The 25286-nt window shown below is 45.3% G+C and overlaps 1 protein-coding gene across 4 annotated transcripts in view; it reads right to left on the bottom strand.

Moving 5' to 3' along the window:
• UBA6 (ubiquitin like modifier activating enzyme 6) overlaps positions 1-25286 on the bottom strand; it is a 152625-nt gene that overhangs the window by 94551 nt on the left and 32788 nt on the right. For all 4 annotated transcript variants that reach the window (XM_069743113.1, XM_069743115.1, XM_069743116.1 and 1 more), the window contains 7 exons: positions 24480-24583; positions 21768-21830; positions 18578-18654; positions 16294-16360; positions 11240-11383; positions 10891-10958; positions 5721-5799 (listed from right to left, as the gene is read on the bottom strand). In XM_069743113.1, the coding sequence (XP_069599214.1) occupies positions 5721-5799; positions 10891-10958; positions 11240-11383; positions 16294-16360; positions 18578-18654; positions 21768-21830; positions 24480-24583 (602 nt within the window). The remainder of the gene's footprint in view (positions 1-5720; positions 5800-10890; positions 10959-11239; positions 11384-16293; positions 16361-18577; positions 18655-21767; positions 21831-24479; positions 24584-25286) is intronic.

The raw sequence follows: 25286 nt of genomic DNA, 5'->3' as shown, positions 1-25286 counted from the left end.
GGAGTTTTCTCTATACTGTTGACTTAGAGACAGATACACCTACTTCACTGAGAGTGTTCTGGACTTCAGTTGATGTTGTGAACGGGTTCTTCTTCACCAAATTAAGTATGCGGCGATCATCCACCACTGTTGTCATCCGTGGATGCCCAGGCCTTTTTGAGTTCCCAAGCTCACCAGTCAATTCCTTTTTTCTCAGAATGTACCCAACTGTTGATTTTGCTACTCCAAGCATGTCTGCTATCTCTCTGATGGATTTTTTCTTTTTTTTCAGCCTCAGGATGTTCTGCTTCACCTCAATTGAGAGTTCCTTTGACCGCATGTTGTCTGCTCACAGCAACAGCTTCCAAATGCAAAACCACACACCTGGAATCCACCCCTGACCTTTTAACTACTTCATTGATTACAGGTTAACGAGGGAGACGCCTTCAGAGTTAATTGCAGCCCTTAGAGTCCATTGTCCAATTACTTTTGGTCCCTTGAAAAAGAGGACGCTATGCATTACAGAGCTATGATTCCTAAACCCTTTCTCCGATTTGGATGTGGAAACTATCATATTGCAGCTGGGAGTGTGCACTTTCAGCCCATATTATATATATAATTGTATTTCTGAACATGTTTTTGTAAACAGCTAAAATAACAAAACTTGTGTCACTGTCCAAATATTTCTGGCCCTAACTGTATGCCAACGACAAACCTGATACCTGTTTACACATGGGGGTATAGGGATTTTTGTGTACTCACCGTAAAATCCTTTTCTACTTACAAGTGCGCCACCGTGGCCTGCAAAGTCCGCCTGCCCAGACTCACGTCTGTGGAAGACCGGGAAGTATAGTGCTTCAAGGGTGCATGCGGACTGGACGAACTCGCGAAGCTGACAGACGTGCTTTGCTGACGCCTGGTGTCTGGAACCCAAGAAACCTCGATTGATCGAGTGGAGTGAAAAAAAAAAAAAAAAAAAAAAAAAAAGGGCTGACGTCCAACAAGGAAGGACTTTTGGATGTGTAAATAATCCACCAGGCTAACATGGCCAAAGAAAAAAACGGCTAAGGCCTTCCTGAAAAAAAGCGCCAAGAAGCCCAAATGAAGGTGTCCATCCTCTCGAAGGACGCCGTCCTCAGCACGTACCTACTCAGGGCTCTCACATTGTCCAGGGAGCCCATTCCGTTTTGTGGACTGGAGCCGAAAGAGAAGAGGGAAGAAAGATGCCCTCGTAACAGTGGAAATACGATACCACCTTGGTAACAAGGGATGGGGACGGCCTAAGGACAACCTTGCCTTGATGGTAATAAGGAAAAAAGATCTGAAGGAGCAGAGCGGCCAGCTCCAAAGACTCGTTTGAATTGAATTGGGCAGTGCAGGTCTCCCAGGACCACTGGGGGCCTTCCTGCTTCCCAAAGACCCTCGGAGCTAGTGGAAGAGGAGATATGGAGCTGGTATCCCAGAAGAACCAGAGTATGCACTGTGATGGCTTTGGGTCTTGAGTCCGGACCCTGAACTCGAGTGCATTGGCGTTCAGTTTGGACGCCATCCGATCTACATCTGGAGTGCTCCAGTGAAGGCAGATATGTTGGAAGACTTCCGGATGAAGTTCCCACTCACTTGAGGCGAGGCCCTGGCGGCTGAGGAAAAAATCTGCCACCGAGAGTTCTACTCCTGGGATGAGTACTGCCGAGATTACCGAGTGATAGATCTCAGCCCATGAGAGAGTGTGAGGTTTGTAGGTCAAGGTGCCTGACCGCGGGTACCAGCTAGATAATAGAGGTATTGCACAGCCGTGATAATATCCAACTGAATTTGGATGGGGAGACCTGCCAGACGGCATTGGGCCTGCTGTAAGACCAGAGCTACCGTTGGGATCCCAAGAAAAAAAGGAATCGGGAGGCTGGATTCCCGAGATAACCAGAGGCCTTGAGCAGTGTGGTGACGCTCTGCAGTCACTGGCAACCATTGAACCGGGAGAAGGGATCTCCCCCGGACGAGAAAGATGCTCAGAGATTACCCTCTGGAAACCTGTTTGACCTGCAGAAAAAAACAAGCGGAGCGAAGGGAACTGCCTCCATTGCTATTATCCCACCCAAGGATCCTCATAGCAAATCGGATGGAATGAGTGCAGGTATGGACCGGGGCTGAAAATCAGCCCTGTCTTGAGAACCCGCTTCTTTTAAAGACGTAGCAGAAAAGATGGCCCACGACCAGGCAGGCCGTTCTGGCATTTGCCAGAATTACAGGATGGCCATTCCGGCACGGAATGTGGGGAAGAGTGACCAAGTGCGGGGGGCTCCCTGTTGAAGGACCACGGCCTTGTCTCAAGGGAGGATTTCAACCCTCTGGGGGTATCCAGGATCATCCTTAATAAGGATAGATGCAGAGCTGGTAATGAGGAAGACCTGTCTAAGTCTATCCGCCAGCCCAAGTGAGGAAGGGTATCGTAAGGTATATATAGACGGGCTCAGTGTAATCCTGGAAGAACGGCTGGAAGTCGACCAGATAGGGGAGGACGGCCACGCACCCAGAGTGCCAGAGGGACATGACCGCCACCATGATAATGGCAAACATTCTGGGAGCAGTTGTGAAGGTAAGCATCCCGAATGTCGATGGATGTCAGAAAAAAACTTCACCTTTTACCATTGAAGTGATGGCCGAGTGGAGGAACTCTATCCAAGAAGGAGGACCTTTTTGAAGCTTGTTAGAAGTTAGAGGTCCAGGATCGGTCTTACTTTTCGGTCCTCTTTTGGAACCAAGATCCCTTAGATCTAGACTGTCCTGGACAACCCTTCCGCTGTTGGTTGGGTCTATAGGACACTTGTGATCCTTTATTTCTAGGTAGGGAACACCCCCAACTATTCACCGAATAAGCGACCACTCTGTAAGGGTGTGATGTCAGAGGTTTTTTTTTTTCTTTTTGAACGAAGAATATGCCTACGTTCTCTGATCCATAAAGCCCTTCTGAATTAAATAGCATTCACTGCCGACAGCGCCGCGCATTAGGCCCAGCTGTAGGAGTATACGTGGAGGTGACACTCCATGTGCTCATTTGATGATGGTGTGAGGAGATCGGTGTCCTTTGAAGGACCCGTTGCCCAGAGTAAACGTGGAAACGACACTGCATGTGCTCATTTGATGATGGTGTGAGGAGATCGGTGTCTTTTGAAGGACCCGTCGCCCAGAGTATACCAGGAGGCGACGCTCCATGTGCTCATTCGCTCCATGTGCTCGTTCGCTCCATGTGCTCATTTGATGATGGTGTGAGGAGATCGGTGTCCTTTGAAGGACCCGTCGCCCTTAAAAAAAAATTAAACCAGGCATGGCATCTGGTGTCGCTTGAAGAGGCTTCTGTTTCTAGAACAAGACCATTTGCGATTGCTCATGGTAAGGCCGGAATCCTGGACTCCCATGCTGTATAAACACCAGTGTTTTCCACTGCGCTATTATGGTGCTCGCCAGTGAATTGCTTATCCGGATGCTCACTGTCCAGGAGAAAAGGGCAAATGCACTACTAGGGAGTTTATCTCCGTTTGGAGAAAAACCTGCGAGATCTAGAGCAGAAACATAGTCCTTGTGAATCGACAGAGATTAGTTGATGGTCAAAATAAGCGAATCCAGCTTGTGCTGAGGCTTTTGAGAATCCAGATCCAAGGTCATCTCCGATTCAGATGCGGAGTCTAGTTCTCAGCAAATCATTGGTGATGGAAATCAAGAAGCGAAGCTCCCGTTTTCTAGACGCCTGTACGTTTAGAATATTTGTGGCCTTTGGAAGCCGACGGCCCCCGTGTAGGAGAGGATCCATCTGTATTGGTCCTGCGAGCACTCCAAACCACAGCAGGTTCAAATAGGGGTACATCTCTTGGTCATAGAAGCCATGGGTTGCGGCAGTGACGAACTCCGAGGAACTAGGTATTCTGGGAAAAAAAAAAAGACTGGGATCGGCGGCAGCGGCGGAAGGCTCATTTGAACTAAAGGCTGTGCTCATTTGAACTAAAAACTCTGGTTATGAGCCTTTCAGACCATGCTTGTGACGTTAATTTAAGACCAGGGAATGCTGGTTATGTACCCTTAAGACCAGGGGATGCTGGTCTTGTACCTATAAGACCAGGGGTTTCTGGTCGGGAGCCTTAAGACCACACGGTCTAGGACCAGGGAATACTGGGCATAGCGCTCATGCTGATCATGCGTTTATGCCGGTCGTGCCTTTAGGACTAGCTTTTGGGGCTAGGGAATACTGGACATATTGTGTGCCTTTAAGACCAGCTTTATGGACACAGTTTTTTAATCCATTATCCACCTCTGCTGCCGGAGGGGGTTGTGGGAAAAGGAGAGCGGGGGGAGGGATGTAGCGGCATCTCCCTACCCGGTTCCTGAATCCCCCGTCAGCGTTGGAGAAGATTCTCCAGCGCTGAAAACACCACCGGGACCGATGCAGCAGCCGCTTCCAGATGTACACAGCTCGTGTCTGGAAGCTGCAGGGGGATGAACATGGCCGCCGAGAATATGGCATGTTCTTGTCCTGAACAAGAAGCGCCTGAATGGGGGGGGCGGAGCCTTAACACACGGCCTAGCATGGGCGGAGACTCCGGGTTGCGGCCTACACGAAGTCGAAGGCTAAATTTTTGGTGCCGGCCGGCGCAGAGCGAGAAAGAAGGGGAAAAGACGCGTCGCTTGCAAAAAAGGAAAAAGGGGGAAAAACTGCCGGTTGCGCAGAGCCCTCAAGCCGCTCAAATCCCAGCACTTATCTAGGAATCTGCCGCAAGGCAGAGTATACAGCTCTGTTCAGCAGGCCATTAAGAAGGGATCCTCTGCTGTCGCTGCTGTTTGGACGGTGCAAGGATAGAGAAAACCTCAATCCATCGTCCCTTTAGCAGGGAGGAGGAGAGGAACCGTCCGCCTCCTTGTACCATCCGCTTTCAATAGTGGTGGTGCAGTGGGCGCTGCTCGGACGCCACACTGGAAAGTGCCTCTGAACAGCCGAGGGTAAAACCTGGTGGGCAGGGCTGAATGTCCGGCAATAGGCCTGGCTGCAGAAAAGGATACGTGGAGGTGACACTCCAGTGCTCGTCTGATAAGGGAGGGGGGAGATCGGTGCCATTGAAGGGGCCCGTCGCCCCTAGAATCAGCTCAGGCAGTGGCTTCCCACGTCGCAGGAGAGGATACGGAGAGGTAACACTCCCGTGCTCGCCTGTTGATGGTTTGGGGGAGATCGGAACCTTGAAAGGATCCGTCGCCCCATTCGTCCGTTGTAAAAGGTAAAAAGATAAAGGTGAAGAGTTCTGGGTCTGAATAGCAGACCCGTCCGTGTGCCTCCTACGGACACTAAGCAAGAACTGGTTAGCTGAGAGCCAGCAGGAGGGTGTATACTGCAGGGGAGGAGCTAACCTTTTTAGCATCACTTAGTGTCAGCCTTCTAGTGACAGCAGCATACACCCACGGGCTGTGTCACCCAATGAGGCGAAGGAGAAATACGGTTGAGTCTTTTTAGGCTATACAATCGCTGCCCATTTACTAGCCAGTTATTGCAAAGTTATACAAGTTAATCACTGCTTGATTTCAACTTTCTACCTCTACTACCTTGCTGTATTAAAATATTGGATTGGTAGACAATTTTTGAAAATTATTTACAGATTTCAACTTTATAGCTGTGGGCAGGAAGAAGTGAACTGTGTATTCAGATAGTCAATCGGCAAATAGGAAGGTCATGAAATGAATGAGGTATGGACGTTACTTACTAAAAAAATATTGAAGCTGTGAATCTTCTGGCAAAAAGTATCTCCTATACAAGCTCGGAGAGCATCATATCGATCACCTCTGTGGATTAAACAAAATGACAACAAATTAGCACATTGGGTTGGACAATAAAGATTTAGTAACCATTTTTCATCAATACTGGTAGCAATATCTGTAATTGTGCTTGAAGCACAATTTGGGCTGTTTTCTTTTTTTCTAAAAATGTTTTACCATTTTGTAAAATATAACACAATGCAACCATCCTATTCAATCCCCCATTACAAAGCAAAGTTCACCCAAACTGAGCTAAATACATTAGGAAGAGTACACAAAGAATTACTTTAAGTATACAGTGCTTAGGTGGCCGTTTAAAAGAAAATAATTACAGCATACATAATAATTATGTCTATCAATCATAGGACCATCCCTCTTCACCTCCGGCCTATCCAAAATACTTAGACTATTTGGAAGGCCACACAGGACTCAGAAAGTATACATGTTCTGCATTCTCTCTCCATGAGTGGGAAACAATCTATGACTGTAATCACTGTAATATAGTTGTCAGGACTGGTATCTACCACTACATGGGGGCAACATCAGTTTTTATTAATTATTTAGTAACTGTTTAATGCATCTCTGTCATCATATAGTATTAAGTGTATGGCGGTATTATTGGTCTTTGTTATGTTTTGTTATGTAGAGGTAAAGGTCATATTATGTACTCACTGTGTAGTGGCAGTGATGATGGAAGAGAAAATTATGTAGCTGTATTATTTTGCCCTTGTACAGTACGAAGTTGATAATATTGGTCTTTGTATGGTGTTTAGGGTTAGTAACAGTGGTATACTGGAATTATATATCTATAAAGCCTCTCCTAAGTGGCGGGGAGGTCTATAAGGAGACATGTACTTTGGGGCTTGGGCCCCTGATCTTTCAGGTCCCTACCAATGCCCCTGTTTACAGTATAAATATTGCTACAATTATGTCAGTTATTTCCTTCCAAAACCTTTCCAGGTCTGGACAGGTCAAAAACATGTGGAGCAAATATGCAGGTTATGACCGCCATCTAGAACATAGGTTGTCATCTCTAAGCCCTAATTCACAGAGGAATTAGAGAGTTTTATAGATGCGATGTAATAAATAGAGATGTGACAATCTGTGCGCTTCGCTCAGTGAAGGTTGGGGGACCTGCTCTAAAATGTCACTACATAGCCTTTCTTCAAGGGGCTATATACATCCCCACTCGAGTATAACCCCAGGTCGGCTTATACTCCTGTATATACGGTACATTTCTAATATTATTACACCTACTATTAGGTAACGTTCACATTAGCGTTTCCCGTTTTGCGTCGTGTTTGCGTCGGGTGACGCAGCGGCGACGCATGCGCCCCTATATTTAACATGTGGGACGCATGCGTCTTTTTGTGCTGCGTTGTGCGACGCATGCGTTTTTTTTGCCGCAAGCGTCGGACCAAGAAAACGCAACAAGTTGCATTTTTCTTGCGTCCAAAGGCTACGTTCACACTAGCGTTATGCTAGTTTGCGTCGGGCGACGCAGTGGCGACGCATGCGTCATGCGCCCCTATATTTAACATGGGGGACGCATGCGTTTTTTTTGTTGCGTTGTGCGACGCATGCGTCTTTTTTGCCGCTAGCGTCGGACCAAGAAAACGCAACAAGTTGCATTTTTCTTGCGTCAAAATTTCGGCAAAAAAGGACGCATGCGTCGCAAAACGCAGCGTTTTTGCGTGCGTTTTGCTGCGTTTTTGCGTGCGTTGCGTCGCCGACGCAGCGGCGCACAACGCTAGTGTGAACGTAGCCTTACACCTACTACATATTGGGATAGGGGTGGGGAAGGCACAACTACTCCATGATTTTTTTTTAATTTGTCCACATTATGTTCCAGTTTAGACTCAAAGAAATAATCCCTACAATCTGAATAATTTGGCCAGTTTCATACAACATTCTTCTATCACTATTATTCATGGAGTCCATTCATATTTCTCTTATTAAGGAATGTTATTGGAAGGGAGTGAAATAATGCGTATGTTTTGTTCCCCTCACACCATTGATGAGTCAAGAAGGATTGCTAAGGGGAAAATGCTTTATACGGCAAGAAAGTAATGCGCATAACACTGGATAGATGACAACGTCCGTCTGTACAAGACTTTATTGAGAAGGTCAACTGGATATTAACTCATGAGGGGATGTACGCTAAACAGGAGAAATACAATTCGAGAATCAACTAGATTTGGATTCGAGCAGTTCTAACTAGAGGACAATGATAAGATGTGCAATAACAGAGGGGCCGTGTCCCCCACTAATGGAGAAGTGGTCATGCATGATGTACTCGTTCTACGGCCTACCAAATGTTTCAGGTACTTCGGAGGAGAGATGAGAGGAGCGTTCCTGGCTGCGGATGGTGATACATCGTTTTGTGCTCATCACTACCAACATTATATCATCTTCTAAATATTAGACTTTATGCATTTTCTAATGTGACTGTACACAATAAGGATTTTTTTTTTCCCTGAAAGGGAAAGTGGGCTGGAATTTGTATTGCTTGTGTTTTGTAAAAAAATTGAAAACTCTTAAAAAAAAAATAAAAACAAAACAAACAAACAACAAAGTTATTATTTAACCACTTCACAACTTTGGAGTTTCCCGTTTTCGCCTTTCTGTTTTTTGCCCCCCTTCTTCCCAGAGCCATAACTTTTAGATTTTTTCATCAATATGGCCATGTGAGGGCTTGTTTTTTGTGGCACGAGTTGTACTTTTGAACAAGACCATTTGACTTTACCATATAGTGTACTAGAAAACAGGAAAAAAATTCCGAAGTGCTGCGAAATTGCAAAACAAAACAAGCACAATTCCACCACTGTATTTACCATGTTCACGAAATGCTAAAACTGACCTGCCATAAGGATTCTCCAGGTCATTACCAGTTCACAGATGCTAAACATGTATAGGTTCTTTTTTTATTTAGGTGCTGAAAAAAATTGCAAACGTTTGTAAAAAAAAAAATGGCACCATTTTCTGAGACCCGTAGTTTCTGAATGCAGTGATACCAAATTTGTATTTATGGGTTTACTTTGTATGAGAAAAAAAAGGAGTTGATTTGAACTTTTTTTCTACTTTTTACTTGCTTCAATAGTCCCCTTAGGAGACTTGAAGCTGTGATGTGATTTTAACCAATCGCTTGTGCTACACATAGCAGGGCTAGCAAAAAATCATTATCTGGTATGAACGCTGGCCACAGGACAGCATCCATAGAAGATGAGCAATGACAAGCACGGGGTCTTCTGCACCCTGCGATCACGTGACAAGGGCACCAATGGCGGGATTAGTGACACGCTTCCAGTAAGCGCGAATGCAGGCTATTCAACATACACGTGCGGTTATCAAAATTGCTGTATAATGCCAAATGATAAATAAGTCTCCAGCACATTGCTGTGCACCATAGATCATACATAGCCAAGCATAGGAATAACAAGTACAATAAGAATGGGGGAACCAAAGGAAGTGGTAAGAAATACTTAGCTCTAGCCCGGTCAAGCAGTCACCCTCCGGAACCAAACAGTCCAGGTGTATGTTGAATAGTCTGCATTCAGTCTGAGACTGGTATATACCTTAGGGATTGTGCAACAATTATAATCATCACTAGAAATAGGTCCGATGCTATCGCATCAGGAGGGCGGTGAAACTAACATCTGTGTCCGTCACTGCTATTCCCCACACAGGCGCAGTAACAGCCGCGTCATTACCGCGCATGCGCGGGTAGAGCACATAGTTGTGGCTGTTACTGCGCATGCGCGGGAATAGCGGTGACGTGAATGTCACTTGCGCAGGCGCAGTTCGTGACACTGCCGCGGTGCCTTATGGGATTCTGGGACAGCCGCCAAAAGTCCCAACTTGTGATTATTATATAGGATGTATTTAGGATATAACGGCTTGTACGTCTACGAGTATTATACTCTTGATTGTGGATCTTTTTCTGTGTTATGTCCATTATGGGATTTCTTTCAAGTGTTTTTAAATGAATTGTGTGTTGCCTCTCAATAAAAATGTGTGCACTTTATGGTGATCCCTGGTCATTGGCATATACTTTTTTCTTTTTGTGACAATAAGTCCTATCATAACATTTATTAACCAAAGATTAATTCTATACAATATTAAAATGAATCTATCAGCAGGTTTCCCTATTTAATCAGTGAGTAGCATAATGTAGGAAGTGGAAACCTGGTAACAGGGTTCTTTCTCTTATAAAGCTGTGTGCTATACTTTCAATACTATCAGCATTTTATCAGCAGGAGATTATCACTAGACAACTGTCTCACATATCAGGCTAATAGTGTAACCCCGCCCCCACCAGTGATTACCAACTTGCTGCCTATGCACAGTATACACAGGAAGCTGCCAGTCAGTGGTGTGAGCGGGGTTATACACAGCTCTGCATTCTGACCACTGCTACATCTGCAGCAGAGAAAACAGGGACTTTATCAAAGCGGCACCAAACAGCCAGTAAGTGATACATAGCTAGAATCAGGCTCACTGTCTCTACATTAGGCTGCTATCAGTTTGCAAAGCAGAAACATGCAAAAGAATTCCCTTTGAGTGATAAAATCGAAAATAATAATAATCAGAACAAAGTTCAGCTGGTTGATACGTCCCTCCACAACAGTTAAGGTACCTTCACAGTGAACAACGATATCGCTAGCGATCCGTGACATTGCAGCGTCCTGGATAGCGATATCGTTGTGTTTGACATTCAGCAGCGATCTGGATCCCGCTGTGACATCGTTGGTCGGAGCTAGAAGGCCAGAACTTTATTTCGTCGCTGGATCACCCGCTGACATCGCTGAATCGGCGTGTGTGACGCCGATTCAGCGATGTCTTCACTGGTAACCAGGGTAAACATCGGGTTACTAAGCGTGGCCCTGCGCTTAGTAACCCAATGTTTACCCTGGTTACCAGGGGACTTCGCATAGTTGGTCGCTGGAGAGCTGTCTGTGTGACAGCTCTCCAGTGACCACACAGCGACGCTGCAGCGATCGGCATCGTTGTCTAGATCGCTGCAGCGTCGCTAAATGTGACGGTACCTTTAAGGTTTCTCATGTATTGCCCACCCCTGGGATACACAATTCCACTGACATCACAGGTAAAAAATCATACCTAGGAAGGAACTCTTCTTGGCTTATCTGGTCTAATGGCGTCACAATTTCCATGGCATCTAGAAAAAGCTAAAGGAGAGAAAAAAAACTATGAAAAAGATATAATTTAATGTAACTTCCAGTGGTTGCAAGTCCAGGGGCTTTCACAATAAATGAAATACAAGGGCTGGCTTGCCAGAATGAGAAGGGAGCTAGAAACAGATGTAAATTTATAAAAATATATTTATTTAATCAGCTGTCATGTGCGGGGAAAGATGCGGGCTCCGGCATGGAGTTGGGGACACGACATATGACGTAAATATACAATCATATGTCGAGAAGGGGTTAAGCCATTAGTGGGAAATACTTACCCATTGTTGTAAAGGAGAGAACTTCTCCGAGACAGCTTTCAGGACTTCTTGGCTGATAATTCCACCTGTGGCTGCGGCAAGAGGAGCAAGAAAACCTCGAGCTGTCCAGGAAATCCACTTCACCAAGTGCTTGTCAAGCGAGGGCTGGAATTCAGGACAATGAGAGAGTTGGGTGAGAATAGGTGAACTTACCAAATGTAGAAATCTTACACTAACGTGATTAACTTCTTTATTATATGGGTTGAAGAAGTTAAAAAAAAACAAACAAAATAAAACACTAGATGATGAATAAATAAATAAAACACAGCAATGATGTCACAACTTCACCACAAATCACTGGGCTCAGCCATTATCTCTATGAAGACATCATATGACTGCTCAGACCAGTGATTGGCTGTAAAGGTCACGTGATGCAATCCTGGTATCAGCGCTGCAGCCGGTCACAGACCTGAAGCAGCGGGAGAGCGGCAGCAATAAACGAGTACAGAAAATATTAGTTTTACACTCCCCAAGAATCCATAATAAAAAAAAAGTCACAGAAAACCCCCTTCAAAACTGACAATAAGAGATCAAAGTTAAAGGGGATGTCTGATACAAATAATGTCCGTTTGTCTCTGTATTAAAAAAACTAATCACACACACTGCTAACACACTCCACTAGCCAGGGTTTAGACATGATCCTTTAGGCTTTATTCACACATCTCAATTTGGTCCGTTTTTTTTTTTGTTAATCGCCGTTCGTTTTCCAAAACCAGTTCTGTGATTTGGGGACACTCCTGGTCTTGGCATAAAATACTGATGACAGAGTGACCAAAAACACTGACGTGTCAATAAAGCCATAAAGGAAGACTTCGTTTATCCAAGCATCACAATGCCCGACATATATAGGTAGCGGTTGTTCAAACCCCAAAATCCATTTAGCCATGTAATTTATTTTTATTTTCTTGAGATCAAAGCCAATTTTGGCCTCTACGGCAATATGTTTTTTTTTAATTTTTATGGTGTTCCAAAATCAACAATGATTTTAATCCTAAATGATTGTAAATGGTTGGCTATTTAAAGGGAGCCTGTCACCCCCCCCCCCCCCTCCCAGGCATTTTTAACTAAAAGAGCCTCCTTGTGCAGCACTAATGCTGCATTCTGTCAAGGTGGCTCTTAGTTGGGGTCCCTGCCAACGCTGAAATATTCGCTTTTAGAATTTGCCTTTCCTACCTGTAGTTTGTCAGGAGGGCATGTCTTTTCCCCCTGACACAAACATCCCAGCGGTCACTCAGGGCCTCAGTGTGCCGTCTCCACTTCCTTAACGTCCCCTGCGTTGTGATGGGAGTCGAAGGGCAGCGCTAACTGCGCGTGCCCGTAAAAAAAAACAAAACAAACAAAAAAAAAAAAACTTACAGCGCAGGCGTCGGGGACGTAAATGAAGGAAGTGGAGGCGACGTCCATAGCATGGAGGCCCTGAGTGACGGCTGGGAGGTGCTTGTGTCAGGGTGGGGGGGAAAGACATGCCCCCCTAACAAACCACAGGTAGGAAAGGCAAATTCTAAAAACAAATAGTTCAGCGTTGGCAGGGACCCCGACTAAAAGAGCCACCTTGACAGAATGCAGCATCAGTGCTCCACAAGCGGTTCTTTTAGTTAAAAATGCCTGGAAGGGGGGGGGATGGCGTTGGTTGACAGGTTCCCTTTAATGTCGTAATCTGGTCTTTTCTTAAGGTACCGTCACACTAGACGATATCGCTAGCGATCCGTGACGTTGCAGCGTCCTCGCTAGCGATATCGTCCAGTGTGACAGGCAGCAGCGATCAGGCCCCTGCTGTGCTGTCGCTGGTCGGGGAAGAAAGTCCAGAACTTTATTTGGTCGCTGGACTCCCCGCAGACATCGCTGAATCGGTGTGTGTGACACCGATTCAGCGATGTCTTCACTGGTAACCAGGGTAAACATCGGGTAACTAAGCGCAGGGCCGCGCTTAGTAACCCGATGTTTACCATCCTAAAAGTAAAAAAAACAAACACTACATACTTACCTACAGCCGTCTGTCCTCCAGCGTTGTACTCTGCTCTCCTCCTGTACTGGCTGTGAGCGTCGGTCAGCCGGAAAGCAGAGCGGTGACGTCACTGCTCTGCTTTCCGGCTGCTGTGCTCACACAGACAGTACAGGAGGAGTGCAGAGCACAGCGCTGGAGGACAGACAGCTGTAGGTAAGTATGTAGTGTTTGTTTTTTTTACTTTTAGGATGGTAACCAGGGTAAACATCGGGTTACTAAGCGCGGCCCTGCGCTTAGTTACCCGATGTTTACCCTGGTTACCGGCATCGTTGGTCGCTGGAGAGCTGTCTGTGTGACAGCTCTCCAGCGACCAAACAGCGACGCTGCAGCGATCCGGATCGTTGTCGGTATCGCTGCAGCGTCGCTAAGTGTGACGGTACCTTTATATATTTTAATTAAAAAGTCCCACTACGTTATAGGGATACTCAAATGAGTCGTCCTCAGGGGGCGGAGGCAGCAGTCACTGCTGTAGCCTCTGATCCAACCCCGAAAGGAAGAGTGAGGTCTGGGCTAGTCCCTTGTCACTGCTCATCAGAGTTGGCAATGGAGAGCTCTGTCTTTATGCAATATTCTTTCTAATGCACAGTGACAAGATCCTACTGAGCATACATTGGAATTGACAACCCACACATGCTTAGTAGAGAAGGGACTAGCCCAGCCCATGAAATGGAAGATATTGATGACGGTTCGTTTAAGGGTGGGGACTGAGACTGCAGCGGCGACCAGTGACTACTCATCTCAGTAAGGCTGGAGTCACACTACAGTGAGATACGGCCGAGTCTCGCAGGTTAAAGGGAACCTGTCACCCTGTTTTTTCAATATGAGATAAAAAAAATACCGTTAAATGGGGCCTGACCTGTGCTTTGCAATAGTGAATTTTTTGTCCCCCGATTCCCCACCTATTCTGCCGAAATACCTTACTAAAGTCGCCGTTTCCGCCTGTCAATCACGCTGGTCAAATGGGCGTGGTTAAATCCCTGTTTCTCCCCCCCGCTCCTCGGCGTGTCTGCGGTGCATGCGCAGTGAAGTGCTGTATGCTATGCCCACAGTTGGGCAAAGCATAATGAGCAGACGCAAGAGCAGAATGCACTGCGCAACTGCCAAAAAAGAGCGCGATCTGTGCGATTCACAGATCAAATTTACGTCAGACACGCCGAGGAGCGAGGGGAGAAACAGGGATTTAACCATGCCCATTTGACCAGCGTGATTGAGAGGCGAAAACAGCGACTTTAGTAAGGTATTTCGGCAGCATAGGTGGGGAATCAGGGGACAAAAAATACACTATTGTAAAGCACAGCTCAGGCCCCATTTAACGGTATTTTTAGCGCATATTGAAAAAACGGGGTGACAGGTTCCCTTTAAAACCAAGATCTGGCACCGGCACTCCAGAGCGGAGCGTGCAGCTCCATGTATTGCTATGTGGCCGCACCCTCCGCTCTGGAGTGCCGGCGCCAGAGCTTGGTTTTAACCTGCGAGACTCGGCCGTATCTCGCTGTGTGTGACCCCGGCCAAATGCTGTGCACATAAAAGCCGTTCTATGCTGCGTGTCCACATTGGACATTACCTTTCTGAATCCTGCTCATACAGGTACTATACATATGACCAGGTTTTTAAACACATCAAATAGGGATTACATACATTAGTTAGGACTGCTCTAATACGGGTATACCTTAACGTTTGGTAGAGCGGCTTAATATACATTTTTTGCAAAAAAAACCTATTAACCAAATACCCCGTGTTTTTCCATACTTTTATTAGCACTTGCTGTTTACTGATATTTTTGGCAACAGAGTATTTTTTGGTTTTACTGTGCTTTTTTGTGCTTCAGTTTCCTGGTGGTGTGAACAGTGTCCCTACAGGCTTGTTCACCGTGTGCACGGCTCATGTGTTTCTGTTTTATGTTGTACCTGAAACTTTCTTATCACTTTTATATACCTTTATCCTACAGTTTGATATGTTCACAACAATATCAAATCTAAAAACCAGACATCTCCGTTCCTCCCGGAACCACTTTTAAGCTCCAGAACCTGGATTTCTTCACATACTGGAGGAGTGCTACCATTTTTGCAGTATTACGCAATGCAAAAGCACACAGACATTTTATCTGTAGACAAACTAGGACTGTTCTTGGAGGGACAAGATGTAGTTTTTCCTGGTACCCCTTTTGGATACATTTGGCTTTTTGATCTCTCTGCAATTTAATTTTTTTTAGGAGGCATGAAAAGACAATACATCTAAAATTGCTGTTTTTATTGGGATTCACAGTGCAGTATATTTAAAGTGATAACCAACTTATGTAGTCCTGCTTTTCTACTTTTGCACAAGAAAAAAAAAATCATCTTTTTAGATTGAGAAAAGTGCTGTGTGAGGACTGTTTTGCATAAAAAGTAGATTTTGTTAGCATCACTTGGGACACATGATTTTTTTCAGCATTTTTTTCTTGTCATGAGGCAAGATAAACACAAACAGCAATTCTGTTTTTCATATTTTTATGGCTTTTACTGTGCAGGATAATCGATTTTTCTAGATAGATGATAATATCAGTGCAGAGATACCAAATGTGTGTTGTTTATGCAGTTTTTTTTTAAAGAAAATGTTTTTGTTTTTCTAACACCTCAGTCAAAGGGGTTAAACTTTAGGGATTGGAGCTCGCGCTGGTCCCGACAAACGCAGCAGGCGCTTAGCTGTGTATGGCAGCCGTTTCCTGTTGGCACGGGCACAACTCCTCTGCCTGTGCCATCCCTATGACATACCTCTACCCTGGATTGCCGGAAAGGACTTGCAATCTGCAAGTACAGTTATGTCATTTTGCGGGAAGGGGTTAATACTAAGAAACTACGACAGCTACAAGATGGCAGTTTGCTGAAAGTTGCGTGCCTGAAAACCAGAGATATCGTACATGTGAACGTATTACTTCTATATGGAAGAGAAGTTAATAGTTGCAGATGTAAAATGATCAAAACAATAAAGCCTTTAACCCGTGCAGCAATCTTTAGGCTGAGAAACCTACTTTACTCTGCAGATTCTCATTGACAGACGCCGCTAAGATCTGCATCTCTTCGGCATCCTGAAGGCACCTACAGAAACAAGATGTCATATACATTCATAGTTTTACTAAGACTTGAGGCTCAAATCCTAAAACTGTCTGGTTACATAATATGCGTGTAGGTGGCTGCATCACTATTAGTTAAGTGCAACGACCAGGATAAGTGAGGGGCTACCCTTGTGGGAGCTGGAACACCCACCTGTGCCCAGCACCGGCCAACTGGAGAATTGTAACAAGATTTTCAATAGTAGCTATTGTTTCCAGGTTTTTTAAGTGCTTAAATTTACATAACCCAATTCCAGCACCAGGTCTCCCTTACGACTGCCCTACATGCCAATTCAGGGCGAACGCAGGACCAGCAAGCCAGGTTTGTTGGTTTACAGCTGCCCCGTGCTAAAATTAATTCAATACATCCCATATACATGCAAGGATAGGGACATGCTGATGATATGAGAACCGATGTATAGTGTGTGTAACAATAGGGATAGTAATAATTAATGTTTGGGACTAGCCTAAAGTGGGAGGGACTGAGTTGCAGGGAAAGTGACAATTTCCGGTCAGATAGGGCCTGGAGTGTATGACAAGTGGACCCAAGGGTCCAAGGTGAGCAGTGCCACATTCCGGGGAGTCCCTAAGTGAGAGGAGACCAAAGTAAAGAGATAGTCACTTCGGTTCCAGATCTGGAAAAGAAACAGAGTGACCTTCCGGAGACGGGTCCTGGGAGAAGACACCTAGCAGAGAGGCCTAGAGGTTACAGCTCGCAAGGTAAATGAGCCTGGACAGGACAGAGTACAAAAGATGCATAGATTGCCCGGGCGGGAGTTCCAGAGCGTCAGAGATCTGTAAGCCAAGTCCGGCCATAATGGCACCTTAGAGGGACACTGTCACCTGAATTTGGAGGGGACAATCTTCAGCCATGGAGGCGGGGTTTTGGGGTGTTTGATTCACCCTTTCCTTACCCGCTGGCTGCATGCTGGCTGCAATATTGAAGTTCATTCTCTGTCCTCCATAGTACACGCCTGCGCAAGGGAAGATTGCCTTGTGCAGGCGTGTACTACGGAGGACACAGCATGAACTTCAATCCAATATTGCAGCCAGCATGCAGCCAGCGGGTAAGGAAAGGGTGAATCAAACACCCGAAAACCCCGCCTCCATGGCTGAAGATTGTTCCCTTCAAATTCAGGTGACAGAGTCCCTTTAAGGGGAAGAAAAAGGCGGAACCCATAAAGGACTCCTGTTGAGCAGGACTTTAAAGTTAAAGCTGGCTTATGGTGAACTAGTGAGGAACAGTGGAAAGAGAAGACCAGTAGAAAGAGTAAGGGTATGTGTCCACGTGCAGTAAACGCTGTGTGTTTGACGCTGCATAGAGCCGCAGCGTCCAGATGTTACAGCATAGTGGAGGGGATTGAATGAAATCCCGTCTCCACTATGCGTGGTAACACGCACGCGGCGGCCCTGCGACTCCGGACATGCTGCGCGTCTTTTCAGATCGCAGCATGTCCGTATATCTTGCGGCGACGCTGCTTGGCCCAAGATATAGCACAGGGCGCTATGGTGGGGAGCGATGATGCCGGATGTGTGCTGTGAACACATCCGGCATCATCGCGTCCCAGAAAGGGGGCGGGGCTTACCGCAGACCGGCTAAGCCGCTCCGGCGATACCGCCGGCCATCCTGATCGTGGACACATACCCTAAGAGAGGAAAAAAGTGAAGATAGAGCACATTAGAGAAATGAAGGAAACAGTGTGGAAAATGCTTCAAGATGTAACGGAAACGTTCATAAGACTGTGTACCCACTAGCTCTTGTATATATTCTCTACAAAGTTTCTGTTCAGTAAAAAGTTCATTTTCGAATAGTGGTCTCACTCATTGAGCTGTAAAACATCTGGTCCTGGCAACCAACATCGGTTACATGTGGCCTGCACGAGTGTAGCGCCCTCACAGCACAAGTCTACACACCCAGCCAGGACCCCCACGTTCACGTAATGTGCTGGGGCACAAGAGACTAGTACCTCGCCCACGGCTGCCACCCCGAGCCACGTTACATACACTCGTCATATTAAAGTGTGCTGGGTAAAACACGTCTGGCAGTTATCATTTACATTTTCAGTACTTAAAATAATATATTCAGTGCATCTATTAATGTGGGTGAGGTGGCCTAGCAACATTCATGCATAACATCCTAAGCATTGCACAATCAGCTCGTCATGGCTGCATCATACCACAGTCTTACATTTACTAAAACTACCTTATGTTAGGCAGACGACCGTGCTTCTCCTGGAAATGGTCCAATGCCAGCATTGCCGCGTGGATGCTTAATGGTGCCTGGAAATTTAGAAGAAAAATAAGGCACACTTACTGAAATACTCGGGCTTACAAAATACAAGCTCACAATACTCTCCAGCTTGCAAATCTTTGTTATTCTGCATTTACCAAGGACATTTGTAATTCTCAGTAGTAGTCAGTAATGAGCAATTTATCATCTGGATTGCTAGAATCTGGTGGTAGAATATCAGGACCCCATGGATGTAATTAAAATTTATTGTTAAAGATTATTATTTTTATTCTTTATTTATATAGGCGTTATATTTTATTTCATTGATTTAGGGATTGAATCAGACTTTGCTTTTTTTTTTTGTTTGCAAAAAAACCCCCAAAAAACAAAAAAAGGAGCCAGGACTAAAGTAAAAGCATTATAAAAAACATGCAATAAAAATCATAAAATACAGCTAAGGACAAATCGTTGGATGAGCCACTGTAAACACCACAATAGTATGAAAAGTCTCAGTCGTTTCTCTATCTTTTTTTTTTTGCAGTTCGAATACCAAAACTTTTACCAAAAGTGGAGCCAGGCACAGAATGCTTTTTTACCAATGACCTGGTGATCTTGCGAGCCTTAAGGTACCTTCACACTGACCAACTTCACAACGATATCGCTAGCGATCCGTGACGTTGCTGGATAGCGATATCGTTGTGTTTGACACGCAGCAGCGATCTGGATCCTGCTGTGACATCATTGGTCGGCGCAGAAAGTCCAGAACTTTATTTCGTTGCTGGATCTCCCGCAGACATCGCTGAATCGGCGTGTGTGACGCCAATTCAGCGATGTCTTCACTGGTAACCAGGGTAAACATCGGGTTCCTAAGCGCAGGGCCACGCTTAGTAACCCGATATTTACCCTGGTTACCATTGTAAATGTAAAAAAAAAACACTACATACTTACATTCCGGTGTCTGTCGCGTCCCTCGCGTTCTGCTTCCCTGCACTGTCAGCGTCGGCCAGCCGTGAAGCAGATTACAGCGGTGACATCACCGCTGTGCTTTACGGCCGGCCGGCGCTCACAGTCAGTGCAGGAAAGCACAGCGACGGGGGACAGACACCGGAATGTAAGTATGTAGTGTTTTTTTTTTTTTTACATTAGCACTGGTAACCAGGGTAAACATCGGGTTACTAAGCGCGGCCCTGCGCGGCCCTGTTTACCCTGGTTACCAGGGGACTTCGCATAGTTGGTCGCTGGAGAGCTGTCTGTGTGACAGCTCTCCAGCGACCACACAGCGACGCTGCAGCGATCGGGATCGTTGTCTAGATCGCTGCAGCGTCGCTAAATGTGACGGTACCTTTACTAGGGTACTGTAATATACTATACAACAGATTAAAATCTAGATTTGCCCAATCTACCATTTCTTTTTTGAGTGTAAATCAAATTAAAAAAAAAAAAAAAACACTTGACGCAATACAGTGGCTCAGTGGCTAACACATGTAGCCATGCAGCACTGAGGTACTGGGTTCAAATCTACCACGGCCAAAATTTTTAAGGAGTCAGTATGTACGCCTCGTTTTTGCTTGGGTTTCTACAGGTTATCTTCTACACTCCAAAGTCATTTATTAAGAATTTAGATTGTGAGCCCCAAATGGGGACAGTAACTGTAAAGTGGTGTAGAATAATGTTGAGCGAATGTGCTAGGATACGGTGTTAACTGAGCATGCTCTTGTGCTAACATAGTGTCTTCGAGGAGCTCGAAAAATATGTTCATGTCTGTTCGACAGCCGCAACACATCCGGAGCGGGGACTCGCAAATTATTCTAGCACGCTTAAGACACTCGGTTAGCACATGAGCATGCTCAGATAAATTATCCGAGTATGTTCGCTCATTACTACTGTAGCATTAATGGCGCTATGTAAGTAAAATACATAAAAGCTCTAATGTACCGTATATACTCGAGTATAAGCGGACCCGAGTATAAGCTGAGACCCCTAATTTTGCAACAAAAAACTGGGAAAACTTATTGATTTGAGTATAAGCCTAGGGTGGAAAATGCAGCAGCTACTGGTAAATGTCAAAAATAAAAATAGATACCAATAAAAGTAAAATTAATTGAGACATCAGTAGGTTAAGTGTTTTTGAATATCCATGTTGAATCAGGAGCCCCATATAATGCTCCATTCATGATGGGCCCCATAAGATGCTCCATATTAAAATATGCCCCATAAAATGCTGCACAAATGTTGATTATGGCCCCATAAGATGCTCCATACAGACATTTTCCCCATATAATGCTCCACGAATGTTGATTATGGCCCCATAAGATGCTCCATAGACTATTATGCCCCATATAATGCTGCACAAATGCGGATTATGGCCCCATAAGATGCTCCATACAGATATTTGCCCCATATAATGCTGCACAAATGCCGATTATGGCCTCATAAGATGCTCCATATAAAAATGTGCCACATGTAATGCTGCTGCAAGAAAAAAAAATAAAAAAATGACACACTCGCCTCTCGTTGCTGCCCGCTGCTCCTCAGCATCCCGTCTGTCCGCAGTGACTGTTCAGGCAGGGGGCGGCGCGCACACTAAAACATCATCACGCCCTCTGACCTGAACAGACACTGCAGAGGACGCGGAAGACGGAGCGGCAGTGGAACGAGGAATGGTGAATATGACATACTTACCTGCTCCCGGCGTGGTCCCTGGCAGCTTCTCCCGGACAGATGGTCTCCGGCGCCCTGCAGCTTCTTCCTGTATTGAGCGGTCACTGGTACCGCTCATTACAGTAATGAATATGTGGCTCCACCCCTATGGGAGTGGAGTCCATATTCATTACTTTAATGAGCGGTACCACGTGACCGCTGAACAGAGGAAGAGCTGCGGGCGCCGGAGACCATGGGACATGCAAGGACTGTGCCAGGAGCAGGTTAGTATGTGACAGTCGTCGCTCCCCCTTACCCGCCGACCCCCCCACCGACCATGACTCAAGTATAAGCCGAGAGGGGCACTTTCAGCCCCAAAAAATGGGCTGAAAAGCTCGGCTTATACTTGAGTATACACGGTATATAAACTCAGAGAAGGAAATATCGAGGAACACCATATGCTTCTCATTATCACATTAGACTTTATACAATATATTTCTAATAACATTCTCATTTTATTTACCTCAAGTTTGCTGAAATCTGCAATCAGATATTTTGGGTTCATTAACTGTTTTTCTAGTCTTTCCTAAAAAAAAAAAAAAGTTTCCCATTAAGAACAGTGAAGGTTATGTTCTGCTGCTAAATATAAGCGGAGGAGGAAGCATCATTCAGTAAGGGAATATTTGCAATATAATGCATCTTTTATTGGGAATTCGTGGGATGATGCAATTTAGGAAAGTCCTTCAGCCATTTTTAGCGAGAAAGTGATTTATAAAAGAAAAAAAAGAGAGGTTTGGTGCAGTGTTAGCCAGATGGAACAATAATGCGCTCAGTGTGAAAAACAAGAGCCTTTAAAAGGGAACGTGTCACCCCCAAAATCGATGATGAGCTAAGCCCACCGGCATCAGGGGCTTATCTCGCCCCTGGGTGAGTATAATATAACTTCTTTTTCTCATCTTTCAGGATACATAGGGGGCTTATCTGCAGCATTACAGAATGCTGTAGATAAGCCCCTGATGCCGGTGGGCTTAGCTCATCTTCTATTTTGGGGGTGACAGGTTCCCTTTAATGGCTAACAAAAATAAAATAAATGATGTTACAAAGCAAGCTTTCGGGACTTCTTAGGACCCATCCTCCGTTACAGTATAACAAAGTTTGTAACAACATTATTTTATTTTTGCTAGCCATTAAAATGTACCATAACTAGAGTTGAGCTTAATTCTTCTTGTCCCTGCTAATTTGGCAAGCTATAGTGCTTACTCAATAACCTGCAGAGGGAACCCCAGATACATGGAGCGCGCCGGCTGATCGGCACCGCAGCTGCATGTGTCGCGGCAGTGTGACAGTCACAATACATTTATGGATACCCTAACACACAGGCTCTCCATGCATGAGCTGTGATAGTGACACAGCCGCGACACATGCAGCCGCGGTGCCGATCAGCTGGCGCACTCCATGTATCCGGGGTTCCATCTCCAGCTTATTCGGCAAGCGTTATATCTTGCCGAATAAGCGGGGACCCGAAGAAATTCGCTCAACTCTAATCATAGCTACAAGATTATCTTGTTTTTCACACTGAGAGCATAGTTATATACAAGGAACATATACAGTATACTATATTTACATTGTTCTGTATATAACCAATATACATTTGTGGAATGGGAGCTCATTAGCTAGTAAACATCTCTGTTGTTTCCCTCCAACTGCTACCAAGTATTGCTTATTTCCTTATGACATGATCAGCGGTCATTGAATTGATCTTTGCCTTCACTCCTTGGCTGTGCTTACACGTTGCAGTTATGCTGCGTCTTTTAACCTCCTCAGCCCTGTGCGGTTGCGATCTTTCCACCGTTTCCCAATGCAAATCACCTATCTTTGGAAGAAAACAGCTGCTTATCCTGCAAAACTGTGTGGTTGATCGCAATTAATAACCATGTTTTGTAGGCGGCACAACAGTGTTTCCCAAAGTAATTGTCCAGGTAAACAGAGGAAACACTGCAGTGGCACAGGGCTGTTGTGGCTAAAAGCCGCAGCATGGCGTATGTACGTGTGCGCATGCACGTGTATGTGGCCTACTACATCTACTTTTTTTTTGTTTTCCAAAAAACCTTTCTTACCCTAAGAATAAAAGGGGTTGTCTGGCCTTAGGGTACAAATCTGCAGTTGCTCTACTTGAGCACACACTTCTGAATTCTCATAGAACGCTGTGAGGTTTCCCTGGTGCCAGGAGCGGGCAGTCATGTGAGTGCTATTTGCACATTTCCAACTGCACTCAATACACTATTATTGGAGGAAGGTCACGCACGTCTAATCGGCACGTGACCGTATGTATGCAAATCACATATTTGCAATCACGAGCTCTCTGACGGCAATGGACAGTCTTCTTAGCGAACAGTGTCATATGACTGCAAACTTGTAGCCTAAATCCAGAAAACCCCTTTAATGTAATTACTATTTCAGCTGAAAACAGGTTTTTTTTGGAGTAAAGGTACCGTTACACTTAACGATTTACCAACGATCACGACCAGCGATACGACCTGGCCGTGATCGTTGGTAAGTCGTTGTGTGGTCGCTGGAGAGCTGTCACACAGACAGCTCTCCAGCGACCAACGATGCCGAAGTCCCCGGGTAACCAGGGTAAACGTCGGGTTACTAAGCGCAGGGCCGCGCTTAGTAACCCGACGTTTACCCTGGTTACCATTGTAAAAGTAAAAAAAAAAAACACACTACATACTTATATTCCTGCCGCGTCCCCTAGCATCAGCTTCCCTGCACTGTGTAAGCGCCGGCCGGAAAGCAAAGCGGTGACGTCACCGCTGTGCTCTGCTTTATGGCCGGCCGGCGCTGACACTGGGGGACGCAGGGAAGCGGACGCTGAAGGACGCGACAGGAATGTAAGTATGTAGTGTTTTTTTTTTTTACTTTTGCAATGGTAACCAGGGTAAACATCGGGTTACTAAGCGCGGCCCTGCGCTTAGTAACCCGATGTCTACCCTGGTTACCAGTGAAGACATCGCTGAATCGGCGTCACACGCGCCGATTCAGCTATGTCAGCGGGAGATCCAGCGACAAAATAAAGTCCTGATCATTCCCCAGCCACCAACGATCTCCCAGCAGGGGCCTGATCGTTGGTCGCTGTCACACAGAACGATTTCGTTAACGATATCGTTATGTGTGACGGTACCTTTACACTTTACTAAACATATGCCAAGCACATTTCTCAGGAGCTACTTACGAAGGTGAATGATTGTGGCATTTTAACCTGAACAGCTAGCCCACCATGCTCGTATGGGTCCATGTCTGACGTATCACCAACGCTGAATGAGTAAGGTGATGTAACTGCGAAGAGTATAAAAGTTGTAAGAGACAGATATAGTTCACACACTGAATATATTCTGGGAAAAAAGAAAAAAGTACAAATATGCAAAAATAAAAAAAACAATATCACAGTCCTTGTATTGTGTGGGCGAGTATTTAATATACGAGGAGCTGCTGATAAGTCTTTGGCTTTGTGATCTTTTCTTGTTTCTATGGTAACGAATGTTACATCACATGAAGGCCTTCTGTCTAATATATTTTTTCAAAATTTTGTGTTTTTTAGCTTATGGCAACAGTGTTCTACGCACGTGGGAAAAGAAAATGGTGGAGTCTAATGCGATATTCACAGCAAATGAGAGCAGAGGAGTGATAAAATTCTTGTTTCGGCAAGGAAAGTCTGCGAAGGATATTCATGGTGATATGTCGCAGACATTGGGAGATAAATGCCCTTCATATTCTACAGTTCAGAACTGGGTTGTCAAATTTAAAAAGGGCAACTTCAGAACCAACAATGAGGAACGTCCTGGACGACAGAGAGTGGTTGTTGTTCTGGATATTGTCGATGCTGTGCACAACCTCATACTGGAGAATCGGCGAATTTCAGCTAAAGCAATAGCAGACATCATGGGGATTTCCAATGAACGTGTTTGTGTAAATATCCATGAACATTTGGACATGAAGAAGCTATCTGCAAAGTAAGTCCTAAATATGTTTGACAACAGAT

Source organism: Ranitomeya imitator, chromosome 1, assembly GCF_032444005.1.
Source record: "Ranitomeya imitator isolate aRanImi1 chromosome 1, aRanImi1.pri, whole genome shotgun sequence".
NCBI lineage: Eukaryota > Metazoa > Chordata > Amphibia > Anura > Dendrobatidae > Ranitomeya > Ranitomeya imitator.
Note: the sequence above shows the minus strand (reverse complement) of the source record. Positions and strands in the feature narration are given on the sequence as shown.